General features: G+C 46.5%; 6 protein-coding genes across 6 annotated transcripts, besides 4 other annotated features; all 6 read right to left on the bottom strand.

Moving 5' to 3' along the window:
• Positions 1 to 361: 361 nt before the first annotated feature.
• Tb11.02.2440 (hypothetical protein, conserved) lies at positions 362 to 1,777 on the bottom strand (the record flags this gene model as incomplete). Its single annotated transcript, XM_823465.1, has 1 exon — positions 362 to 1,777. One exon carries the CDS (start codon positions 1,775 to 1,777, stop codon positions 362 to 364), a length of 1,416 nt encoding a protein of 471 aa, XP_828558.1.
• Positions 1,778 to 2,033: 256 nt separating this feature from the next.
• Positions 2,034 to 2,534, bottom strand: Tb11.02.2430 (60S ribosomal protein L17, putative; the record flags this gene model as incomplete). Its single annotated transcript, XM_823464.1, has 1 exon — positions 2,034 to 2,534. The coding sequence occupies one exon, from the start codon at positions 2,532 to 2,534 to the stop codon at positions 2,034 to 2,036; it is 501 nt and encodes a 166-aa protein (XP_828557.1).
• A 218-nt stretch (positions 2,535 to 2,752) lies between these two features.
• On the bottom strand, positions 2,753 to 3,277 carry Tb11.02.2420 (hypothetical protein, conserved; the record flags this gene model as incomplete). Its single annotated transcript, XM_823463.1, has 1 exon — positions 2,753 to 3,277. The coding sequence occupies one exon, from the start codon at positions 3,275 to 3,277 to the stop codon at positions 2,753 to 2,755; it is 525 nt and encodes a 174-aa protein (XP_828556.1).
• Positions 3,278 to 4,693: 1,416 nt separating this feature from the next.
• Positions 4,694 to 4,717: a microsatellite.
• A 101-nt stretch (positions 4,718 to 4,818) lies between these two features.
• Positions 4,819 to 6,297, bottom strand: Tb11.02.2410 (clathrin coat assembly protein, putative; the record flags this gene model as incomplete). The annotated part of the gene is made up of 1 exon (XM_823462.1): positions 4,819 to 6,297. The coding sequence occupies one exon, from the start codon at positions 6,295 to 6,297 to the stop codon at positions 4,819 to 4,821; it is 1,479 nt and encodes a 492-aa protein (XP_828555.1).
• A 1,167-nt stretch (positions 6,298 to 7,464) lies between these two features.
• Positions 7,465 to 7,495: a microsatellite.
• A 1,307-nt stretch (positions 7,496 to 8,802) lies between these two features.
• On the bottom strand, positions 8,803 to 9,297 carry Tb11.02.2400 (hypothetical protein; the record flags this gene model as incomplete). Its single annotated transcript, XM_823461.1, has 1 exon — positions 8,803 to 9,297. The coding sequence occupies one exon, from the start codon at positions 9,295 to 9,297 to the stop codon at positions 8,803 to 8,805; it is 495 nt and encodes a 164-aa protein (XP_828554.1).
• A 663-nt stretch (positions 9,298 to 9,960) lies between these two features.
• Positions 9,961 to 11,298, bottom strand: Tb11.02.2390 (pyruvate dehydrogenase (lipoamide) kinase, putative; the record flags this gene model as incomplete). Its single annotated transcript, XM_823460.1, has 1 exon — positions 9,961 to 11,298. The coding sequence occupies one exon, from the start codon at positions 11,296 to 11,298 to the stop codon at positions 9,961 to 9,963; it is 1,338 nt and encodes a 445-aa protein (XP_828553.1).
• A 797-nt stretch (positions 11,299 to 12,095) lies between these two features.
• Positions 12,096 to 12,349: a repeat region.
• Positions 12,350 to 12,494: part of a repeat region that runs on past the window's edge.

Below are 12,494 nucleotides of genomic sequence, written 5' to 3'. Positions count from 1 at the left end.
GCCGACTTACGTGGTCGATAACTTGTGTTCCTCTTTTCTTTCTCAATATATATGAATTGGCTAACCTTTAAAGAAGGAAAATAGAAACACTTTTCATTCTCACAGCGTAAGGTATAACTTCGTGAAGATACCATAAAAGCGAAGAAAATCCCTTTCCCATCACGCCCTTAAATTTTTTCTTAATGACGTGTCTGAAGCCCTGGCCGCCAATCGCAAGTGAACCCCAAATACGACAAAGGAGAAAAACGGTCCACAACAACATAATACACACTCAGAACCTCGATACTCCGACATTAGAGAGGGAAAACGTGGCAAACAAAAAAGAACGACCCGCAGCCACGGACAGTGAAACACTTACCTGTCAAGCTGTATTTACACTTTGCTGTACTAAACGAAGTGCCAGTTCTGCCTGAAGCTCCGTGATTATTGCCGTGTCTTTCTCAAGCAAAGGGAAAAGAAGACACCTCTTGAGCAATTCCCCTAGGCGCTGTAGGGATTTGAGAAAGAGCTCAACCTCCTGAGCGGTTACATGTCTTTGTTTCATGGCCTTCCGAATAACAAAAAACACTCTCTTCTTCAATTTCTCAACCAAGCCACCTGGGACCGCAGTTATGAGGGGAGAAAAATATAAAACCTCCAAACACATAAGCGCTTCAATGCACTCGACGACGCTCATGTCACCGGTATCCACGTAAAGTTGCGCAAAAAGGGCCTCCCACACCTTCCCATTGTTCCCAATGATTCCAACATCTTCGGCCGAAGCACTGGAGTTGAGGCGTGCCACTAAAATTGTAAGAAAAAGCAAACTTTCACCCTTACTGAGCTCCACTATACGGAATTCCTTCGAAATAACACGGCAGATTTTCATGAAAGTCTTTAACGTCACATCTTCACACCTCAATGCGGAAAGCAGCGTCGATGTCCGCACGTCACTGAGTTCTATCTCAGAGCAAGCATCGAGACGTTTAACAATCTCCACACAAACTATAAACGGCCTCTCGTAAGCTGTAGTGTCGATTAGGGGTAGTATCTGAAGACATTCATTCACCGACATCTGCGGTAGGATATCATTGAGACGCTTCACACAAGCCTTGAAAAGGCGGCCACACTCTGAGGGACGACAAGCAATAGGCGAGCCTGCGCTGTTAAGCTTCGACATGATCCACCCTAGAGTTCTGGAATCGACAGTATCACCGCGGATCACAGTATTCCTTAGGTGGTTAAGAAGAGCGACGATGTTATCCTCAATCCGCCAACTGGCACAAGGTTGAAATGTCGTAGAAACCATCATCTCAAATAACATCAGAGCACCCACCGTGCTGAGTTGAAGGATCGAATCGGATGAAAACGAAATGGACCCGATCTCCTCCACAGCTACCGAAGGCTTCTCCCCCATAAGCTTAGTGTACAAGGCGACTACATTGACGTTAGGGTCCCCCGTGAGGGGGGACGCATTCGACTCATGAGGTGAAGCGGGCGGTAGACAAGTGGTATTTTTGAATTTCAAAAATGTTGAAAACTTCTGAAGCAATGTACGTTCACCCTGCGTCATGCTGGGAGCCATGGCTTCCAGCGCTCCTAACGCGGCCACGTCAAGTGCATCAACGACCGTGCGTGATCGAACCAGTACGCTCAAAGTGGACAACGCTTGTGAAGGGGTTGAACAGTTCCAGTATCTGCTATCTACGAGTTGCTGATGATAACGACTCACCTGACATCGATCGGCGGCCGTCCGATATGCAGTTCCGCAGCGCATCGATGAAGATACAGTGAACATTCCCGTAGCCGACTAACCCAGAAGGAGCGCAGGAAAAAAAAAGCATAAAGGAAAGAAAGACAGGAGAGAGTGAAAACACTGCGAGCTGAGTCGTTATCAAGCTGCCGAGAACCACAACCAAGATAACGGAAAATATCTGGTCACATGGAACTCTACTTCAGCACCAGCAGCATGATGATGCGCTCATGATGTTCAGAAAAAATAAAGTAAATACTTGTACCAATAAATGAGTGTTAAGGACAAGCCCATCAGCGGCCTACTTCTTGGGTTTGCTTTTGGGAACAGGGACGCGCTCCTGGGGCTGGGTCATGAAGAGCTGTACGTGGCACGGGCTGCGCATGTACGGCGTTATGCGGCCATGGGCACGGAACGTACGGCGACGCACGCGAGGGGCCTGATCCACCTGAACGTGTTTAATGACCATCTTTCCGGGGTCGAGTCCCTTCTCGATGGCATTTGCCTCAGCATTCTTCAACAATGAGAGCATCGCTACAACGGACTTGCGTGGCCAGCGTCCCTTCGTCTGTCCCCACTCCTTGGCTTGTGCCGTATTGCCAATCTTTCCATTGTAACGCTTGAAGGGAATGCAGCGGGTTTTGGCGAGGACCTGCCGATACAACTGCTGGGCCTTACGCAGCTTCATGCCGTTGATCACATTAGCCGTCTCGAAGGTGTTCTTGTAGTGGCAGCGGAGGTCGGCGATCTTCGCCTTGGCTGTCTTCGAGGAAACCTGTGGCTTGCGGGAGTAATGCACCATGGCCTAATCCCTACCCCTTGCAACAGAAATCAAACATACCGAATGACAATCATAATAATATAGAAAAGTGAGAACAAAGGAAAGGATGGCCAAGAAATGAGAAGACAGCATACGGGTGGAATGACAGGCTCGCTCCGTACGCATACCTACTTAACATTAAGAGGGGGAAAACCTCGCTAGAAACTACGCTGAGTCATACCGTCAACAGTTTGGTTGCTCTAGTGTGAACGCCGCGGTTGGTCGCGGCGGCGAGCAGCGTAAGCTGCTGCCTTCTCTTCACGTTTTTTGATACTTTTCTCCCTTTCTACACACAACGTGGAGGCCATCGTAGAAAGCGTTACAACTGTCAACCCGTTTTCCTTGCGAACAATGAAGAAATTAGTCTGTGACGCTGCAAAATGAGCCAACCCCCCAAAGGGTACCAACGCTTCTTGAATGTCCTCGGGCACAAAAGGCGCCCACTTGTTTACTGGGATAGATGTCTTACCCACAGGAAAGTGCTCTAACAGTTTGGCCACCAACTGCGGTTCGCTCAACCTATTGCAAGACCCGCCATAGGAAGACCCCTGAGGAGGCGGGGAACCCCTCTGCGGCCGTCCGTCACGGGGGCCACCAAAACGATGCTGAGGTTGGTGGGGTCGTTGGCGATATTCGCGTGGAGGTTGCCGACCATAATTTCCTCCTGATTGTAAGCGAACGGCACTAGTGGCAGTGATAAATGTAGTTAGGCGGAGAGCCCTCATAACCTTGTCGGAACGCTTCTAATCGTTGAACAACTGGAGGGAGGAAGTCAAAGAATAAAAAATCGGGGGTAAAATGAAATATGAGCGGAAACTGCAGCATATACTCGGTGCATGAAAATGTTTGAAAAGTACGAAAATAACGGGCACCACACGCACCACACTACGATTGAGCAACGTGCATACTCACTCGAGGGATGGGAGTTTTGTGAGCGGTCATACAACGGCAAAAAACTGCAGCGACCACGGGCATGCATTGCACTTGTCAAAACGCCCTTCCTTCACCCATCACAAATGATATATGCTTTACTTTGCTCTTCCATGGATGCCCTACGTAGTACAACAACATCATTAAAAAAATGTAACACTCAAAAATATTGAGGAGCTTAGGAATCTGAAGCACAAGTAAGAAAGCAAATAAAGTATGTCAACGTGGGAATTAACAAGAACTCCGTATCTTCAAAAACGCCCACAACGCACTGAAGTGCGACAATTCCCTAGCACATTTTCACAAATACCGTCTACTAAGTTATGAATAGAAGGGGGAAAGTGGTGGTACGAATAGAATCAACTGAAAGCGGGCACATAAAAAATAATTCTTGACCTGAAGTCACCGAACATGTGCCACAGGTCACCAAGCCCCACGCAAAGCATAAAAACAACCACCACCCGCCGGTTGCGTCGCCTACACGAAAATGCGGCCGTACGGAAGGGCCGAGCGTGTTGGGAGTACAGTCAGTAAGGGGGGAATCCAAGCCATTCTATACCACAAGAATAAAGTCCCGCAAAAAAAAAAAAAAGAGAAATGATAACTTGTTTGGGTGTCGGTTTCGGGTCGCGGTAGAGGACCCCAAATACCGCCGACCTATTGCGTAAAAACCTGATTCATGCAAGTACGGGTGCGGTCCGGGTTTTCCTTAAGGAACAAAAAAGGGCCACAAACAACAAAGAGAAGCTTCCCTACAAGGGAAATGCCACCATTAAACAACCTCGAAACACGAGCATCAATAAAATGGAGGGTAATAAGCATCAGAATTACGAAAAGGGCGTTACTTTTGATCCTCCCCCTCCTCAAAACACCCTTTCGTAGCCCGGGCACCAGATTCGAAAACCGTGCACCGCTATAAGCATCCCCGAGAACAAAAACAGTAATCAAAAAAACACAACTGATTTTTCTTCGTCCACCCCCGATGTGCGGCCAACCCACCTCTACCAAACGCAAATACAGAGGTTCCAAAATCTTTCCCACCTCAAGTAGCACCACTACTGTCACGCCCTCGCTAGGCCGTCCCAAAAGGGCAACATAGGAATAGGGGAAGTCCCTTACAACCCTCAGTCTCCTAGTACCGCACAAAAGAAGGAAAGCAGTCGCCGCACGGGCCAATAGGTGGTGATCTCGCCTATCAGGCACACATCAACATATATATATATATATATATATATTCACTACCTCAGTGATAAGGACACAGTATTTTACCCAGACCCAACCACTGCACCAACACACGACCTGAATAATTGGAAAACGTTTTCATCCTGCCACTCGACTACTGGCCTCCCTTCTGGCTCGCGTAAAGATCCTTAAACGGATCCACAGTATTGCTACCGCAATTACCTCGACCCCATGATGCTGACGAATCACTCCACGAGGGAACGATGCCCGCCGCAGACTGCGGTTGCATCGAACCCGGTGCAGGGCTGGGGGCCTCCCACGTCAATGAATTCCCTGTCGGTTGTTGGCCGAAGAAGTTTTGACCAACAGGAACCCCGGTTGGGAAAGTGTAGGTCATGTTTGGGTTCGCCTCAGTTTGAATAAGGGGCCCCTCCATCTGGGTACCTTGAGGTATTGTGGACGGGTTATAAGATGTTTGTTGATGAGAGTCGGTGACAGGAGGAGGTACAAACAGATCATCAATTGAGAAACCAGACTCTTTTTTGGGCTCAGTGACCGGAGGTGCTCCTGTCTCTGTGGTGTCAAGCGCCTTCTCAGTCGCCACTGGTGAGTATATTGCCATTGTGCCATCTGAAGTTGTCGCCTTCAGTGGGGTCTTTTCATCGGCAGTTATACCCAGACTCTCGAGCGTCTCGGTTATGTCCTCGTGAGCTATGCTACTCAAACGGACTTCTCTCTCCAGGCTCTCTAATAAAGACCCGGGAAGCGCCTTTAGGGGTGGAGGAGGTTCGTCAAACATCCTTTTTGAGTTTGCGATTGATTCGAAAAGTAAGCGCAGTCTCTCTCCCACTACAGTGTATTCCCGATACCGCCTTACCCAATCCTTTTTCTGCTGAAGAGTAAACCCACTAAAGCCGTCAAGTATAAAGATTGCCCGGTCTGAAAGTATCTGATAGAGTAGCTTCCCATCGTTCACCAGCCTTTGAAAAGCCTCCATCGTGCAAAAGTTGTCAACTATAGCCTCCTTGTACTGTACCTCGACAAGTGCAGAAAGTTGCACCAACAGCGACTCAAAGACGGGGCCAAGAGTGTCAACATCGAGGGACCGAAGAAAAACGCCAAATTCACTGTTTTCCATACGTTTAGAAGCACCTAGCTTCCGTTGAGAAGAGGAACGCTCCTCGAGGTAATACATATACTGGCGGATAAACACACTTTGTACGGCCCCTTCGGAACTCTCTGAAAGGTCCTTTATGTTGCGAAAGCAAAAAATATTACGGTTCTGCTGTATACAATTATTCACCTCGTCCGAACCATCCTTCATTAAGCGATGAAACGTCACCAACGTTTTCAATACAACGATCCAGTTGTGTGTATGAAGACGCTTCTCAAACTCAGAAACAATGTACTCGCATGTGTTGCGACCTTTGTGAGTTTTCTGGCTACTATATCCGCGTGTCGCGGCCAAAACCCGCTGCATGTGCTTCTCCTTAGGGGCCTTAAGCTTGTGACTTGTAACTTTGTATATGGCACGATCCAGTTCATTTCCCGTCACACGCGTAAGCCCAATTATTGCTTTTTCTTTTAGGTACCCAGCACCCCTTTTCAACTCATTCGTGTCTTTAGAGTTCATCGAACCGATGTTGCGATGTAATTAACTTTGAGCCTTTCGGCAACCTGACTACACGAGACACAATCGCAGGGGAAAAAAGGGGGAAATAGGGTAGGTTAGGCACCAGCATCCAGGTAAATTCTCAAACTTCGAATTTGGAGGGGGACATCGAAGCGTTCGGTTTTTGACACTTTTGCTTACACGTTATTCGCAAGATTCCTCTTACCGCAAGGTAGATATTAAAACAAAAGCTTCGGCAAATTCTGCGCCGACCAATACAGCAGTGGGTCCAATCACTGTGGTTGGAAGAGAACATCAGATCCATACACACTCGTTGGGAATAACCAGGCAGGAGAGGGGTTATTGTTAACCACAAAAATAAATAAAAGTAATTTTCGTGAGATCAACCGCCGGTACTGGCCTACGCACAAATGCAATATGCAGCAATCTACTTTTACTTAACCTCGCCTTTAAAAAATAACAAAGAATATGGAAACAGTGAACAATATCTAAGTATCCTTGGATGGTCGAGATGGGCACTCACAGGCAGCTATGATAAATTTCAGCACCACAACCGCCGTCTAACATAAAGAAATGTGCTCCGCTCACCCATCAGGGTGTATACAGACACTTCAAGGGCAATCATGTAATGTTGCCATTTGTTCAGCACTTGCAATCAAAACACCACCAGCGCTCACTTCAACAAAGCAGAACCCCCCCCCCAAACACACTGTGAAAGGACGCTTCAACCTTTTGAGACAGCATCGTATGGTGCCGCAGTGGAATCATCCGCCTCGGCATTACACCACTCATTCTGGTACTTTTGCACCACCTGGAGCTGACCCCCTGTCACAAATGAACGAAAAAGACCAAAAATTATATCAACATGCTCCTCACGATGATTAACAGAAAAGAATAACGATTTACACACAACCCATACGCCACAAACGCGAACAAGGGAAAGCATGCACGGACTCATTACTTCCCACACCGGCAACAAGGGCAGTCGACCCTTTACTTACGCAACACAATAGAGGCACAACACTGCGAACAACCTTAGCAGCAAACATACACTTCAAGGCATCCCAACATCTCTGATTAGATTCCAGCAGCGTTAACGCGGCAAAACCGTTGCGCCGAACTGTAATATAGACTCTCACAAGAGACGCGATCTCCTGTCAATGACGGCACACAACCACACATACACACACACACACACTAAACACAGGTAACATTACGGTTTCCATTGCAATCCATCATGCACAAAACGCAACCGTAGCTCCTCTTCACGACAATACCCCACCATACCCTTTACTACCTCACTCAACCAAGAAAGAGCATAAGGCCAACAGAATAAAAGACAGATGACAACCACAAAACTCTCTCAAAAAAAAAAAAAGAAGAAGAAAGGAGCATCATGGACACACGCCTGCACCTTTATCCCACCTCATGTGATCCGCTCATCTAAGTGTGCTCCCTTATGTGAGTCACACACTAGTTAACAAAAACTTAATTTCTTTTTTTTTTTTGCGGTAAAATTAAAATACGAGTCTTTTCCCCCTTTCCACCTGTACAGACAAACGTCTGAAGAACTCAAAAGAAACAAAATAAAATCGCGTTTAACATACGCAATATTTTCCGTTATGCGCCCTTTGTGCGAAGTATCCCACCTGTACAGCACCACAGGTCATGGCCTTCCGTCTTCTTCGTTGAACTATACTGTCACCCAGGGGGGAAGTTAGAACAGTTGTATTACCTTCATATGTTTCACATTCTCTACAACAAACTTAAAGAAATAAAAAGAGGAGACCATATAAGTAGTGAAATCTGTGTTACTGACGTCAGTGGTTCATAAACAGTAATATTTAAAAACATCGCCACAGAAAAACACACAAGCACGTTTACCGTCGATTCGTATCACTGCAACCTCCCTCTTTGCTGTGAGCCTTGCGCTCACGTCTTCACAGAAGAAGGCTTTTCGCTTCCTTTCCCTCGGCGTCTCTGAGAGCAAAAAAGGTCAGCAATCGAAAATTTGCGTTGTGTGTTTGTTTACCTCTGTAACGCGCCCTTCCCTTCAAATGTTTGTATAATTATCCAGTAATCAAGTCTCTAGCAATGAAAAGGCAGTTATTCGAGCATAGAATCATGAAGGTGTCACCCAAATGTCGTACACGGGTCTCAAAACGGATGTTAACAACGGGGCTAAAGCTAATTTATTTAAAACCTGTCGCAGATCACCGTGATGGAATACAACTATATGCCCTCATTCAATATCCATATCCGCAAAGAAGAATATGCCTAAAGTCACCAAATACATCCAACAAAAATCGTTGCTACAACCAAAATATGTGATGGAGAGATAGAAGGCTCTTCCTATAATTGGGATGAATGCACCAACGTCGGCACCGCACAACTTTTTCTCACTTTACCAGCTCGTCATCGCCTTAAAAAACGAATCCATCGTACACATCATTACCGCGGCCTTTTTAGATCTGAAAAGAACACAACTCACCGCGCCGCAGCCACTCAAGTGACCTCGAATAACACCCTGCCCCCCCCGCCCTGCACGCCTTGGAAAGCTGTAAGGCGCAACACTGGCACTTTTATACAAAAGTAGTGTTTACCGTGCATACGAATCATTTTCTCTTTAATTACGGCGGAATATCGACCAGCAACAAACGGCACTGAAGAAGTGGGAATAAAACAAAAAGGAAAGAAAACATAGCTTTGCTGGCGAGTAAGGTGTGGTTTGCTAACTCTCATGCAGCCCGCCACACTGCGCATTCCCAGGGTTAAAGACGATATGCATATTACGCCCCGGAGCAACCCAACAACATCCAGGGCACATGTGTGTTTCTCGGAGAGTAAGGGCGGGCAAATATCAAACTGCATACCGTGGGGCTCGCAAGAAGCAATGTAAGATAATACAGCCCGTCGTGGGTACAGCACGGCATCACCAGTGACTTCCACAAACATGATCTTCGCTCCAGAAGAAACGCTAACGGCAGTTTTCAAGCGCATATATCCCTCTACATGATCACTTTTTTCGATACCCCTCCGCCGAGAACCCTTGTCTTTATTAATCTCAGGGAAAGAAAACAGTAAGAACTTACTTATACTTCTCAACAACTGCCTTGATCACGTTGTAGTCCCGCACGAGCGCACGAGTTAGCAGGTACACCTCTCAGCACAACTAAAATGTCCTATGTGGGGGGAAGTTGGACTTTTGAACGGCTTTCCTCTAGTAGACTTTCACATAAATATCCCGCTTAATCTATACATTCACTTACCCTGTCGCTTGTTGTTTTTTTTTTGTAGAAACAGGCAACGGCTATGCTTGCTAATGGTGAACAAAAATTTTGTAGTCGTACAGATATAATTATGAGGGTAAAGCATCAAGTAACCACCTTCCACGAACAGAGGAACGCAAAGCAAAAAATAGAGAGGAAGAGTAAGGTGGTAAATGTCCATAAGCAGGAAAAGATAAAGTCGTTCGTTTCCGTAATTTCATTAGAGGATTCCACGTTAAAATACGAGTAAAACAAATGGTGAATGCTAACGAAAATCGAGCGATAGTTAACAAGTTCAGAAAAAAGTAGTAAACTGTGTGTCAGTTCGCTCTCCCGCTTAGGTGTAAACGTAAGTATCTCAGTTAAACAAATTAAGATTAGCAAAAGCTGACTGCTAAAAACGAACCCTCTCTATCCCGTCGGACGGAAGATGAAGAAAACGGTCGGTGCCATAACCATCAATGGAAACCACTGATATATCCCCCCCTAAAACCTTGGCTGCACAGTAAGCATATGGTAGACGTATGGGACTATGTGTCCATGTTTTAGCGAGTTTCAACATGTCATCCGTGCACTTGTACGCAAACCAATATTTCAACACGTGTCGGGCAAGATGAAGGGGCATCCCGCCGGCAGTATCGGAAACACGGACACTAAACTGCTCATTGGCATTGCGTTGAGCAATAGTGATCACAACTGGCGTGAATGGTATTCCATACTTTTCCTGCCGTAGAACATTAGCCTGAATGGCATCGTCAATTAACGCAGATAAAATATCATACGTAATGTATGGAATCCCAGATAGCGTTGCATCAGGATCTACAGCTACACGGAGCTCAATACCCAACTCACTGTAAGACGCCCTTGCAGAACGTATCGCGCACTCTACTAGTTTTATTAATGAGCATCGTTGGCATATTTGTCCAACAAAGCTCTCGGGGTCGTGGTCAAAATACATGGGAGCTGTAAGCTTCTCAGAGTACCGTGGTTCCACCCGCAAAATTTGCGTCGACAACTGAACATAATTTCCCACGAGAAAACGCAACCTCACACGACCCATACAAAATTCATCGAAGAACCGTTGAAGCTCGTCAAATGTTTCGGTAAGGAGGTCATCGGAGTGAGAGTGTTCATCCCACCTTTGGCGCTCCCCAAGTTCGTGCATGCCCTCGCTAAGAAGTGCGCTCACGTTGTAGTGCCTCAAAAAAAGACGTCTAACTAGTGTATCAAATTTCAGAGCGCCCTCAGCATCGACTGGAGCTTTCGTACTCCTCACATCATGGAAACTCCACTCATACCACCTGCGTAGTTCCTGAATAGAAGGCATCTGAGACAACCCCACACATGCATGACTAAGTGCGCGGGCCCGCTGTGCAACACGTACAAGATACTCTCTGTGAATTAATCGGGCGTGTGAATATAGATCCTCATGCGTCCTTATGTGCACCATATTACGAAGTGCTAACGTTTGAACCATTTGAACGGCATAATATTGATTCAGTTCTACGAACTCCTCGGACGTCAAAGGATCCTTCGCCACTACATTGATTTGGTTTGCTGTTTCTTGGCGCTTCCTAGCTAGAGCATCAGCAGCGGTCGCAACGCTTGGCAACGTCGCCTGAACCGCATCTCGAAAAGCCTTGAGATCAATAATCTGTTTTTCAATAAAGTCCAGTCGGTGTATAATGTCACGTAGTTGGGGACTCAGTTTTCGTCCATAACACCGAAACATTTTCTTTACCTATATTCTTGCGACACACATGGAAAATAAAGATGTAATGAGAATAACAGTCACATCAAGGACACATACCATACCACATCAAGGGCTCCTCGAAATCCTAAATTAATAAATATGCGCAGCGGTAAAGAGGGTTACAGGGGTTGAAGCACCGTGTCCCTCAGCTCTTGAAATATTTGAGTCGTCCACGAGGGGAATATACTTCCCAGAAGTGAGCATTAGCAAATCTGGGGCAAAAATAGCACAGGGTGATTGCAGAGCCATGAAGAATATAGAAACATCACGCCTCGTTATAGGAAAGTCTCTAACGGAGGGATAAATAGGTTATGATAAGCTTGTTAATCAGTCTATGCGATACATATGTAGCAGAAACTTAACGTTGCCTCACGCCCGCACGAAGAGAGTAGTGCAGCGTAGCATAAACAGTGACTATGTATTAGACACCCGTTAAAAATAGGGGGGAAAAAGAAGCGCCACCACTACAATCGCTACAAACACCTTTTTTTCGTCTTATCGTTTCACCCATCAATATAAAGGTCGAAAAATGTCACCATCAGCAACGCAAGAGGAACAACGGCTCCACCGTGAGCAACTCTATACGCGCAGCACCATGCAGCGGAGCCGACCCCGTACCAACTAAAAATCAAGCGATCGACCGAGTCCTATCACCATATGCACCGCACCCGGAGGCCACGAGATGGGTAGCCGGCAATGTCAGCTCCGGGCAGTGATTGCATCAACGGTCACCACTCTGGATGTCGCTGCAAAGTTCATTTGGTCGAAACAGCAAGTTTTTTTTTTGAAATTTTCTTCGTGCCTTCGGGAGAGTTTCCCCCCACTGGCACGGCCGTCAGCCATCACCGTAGAGCCCTGAGATGCTATCGGTCTGGCGACTGTGGCAGAGTCTCCCTTTTTTATTCATCCTAACACACCCTCTATAATTTTTTTTTGTAGCTCCGCATTTGAACGGAATACAGCAGATGGGGCGAGAAGCCCCCCACCCCAGACTCTCCAAAAGATGTCAATTAGCAATCCTTTTGTTTTGATTTTTGTTATTCGTTTATTATTCTCTCCCCCTCTTTCTGTTTCTGTTGCTTGTTGACTGCATACCCCCTCTGTCTCTGAGGGTTTCTGGACTATTCCTGCGTCCAGTGCCTTTCCTGCAAGCTCCACACTCGGCAATAAGGGGG

The sequence above is a fragment of the Trypanosoma brucei genome (assembly GCF_000002445.2).
Source record: "Trypanosoma brucei brucei TREU927 chromosome 11 chr11_scaffold01 genomic scaffold, whole genome shotgun sequence".
Taxonomy (NCBI): Eukaryota; Euglenozoa; class Kinetoplastea; order Trypanosomatida; family Trypanosomatidae; genus Trypanosoma; species Trypanosoma brucei.
Note: the sequence above shows the minus strand (reverse complement) of the source record. Positions and strands in the feature narration are given on the sequence as shown.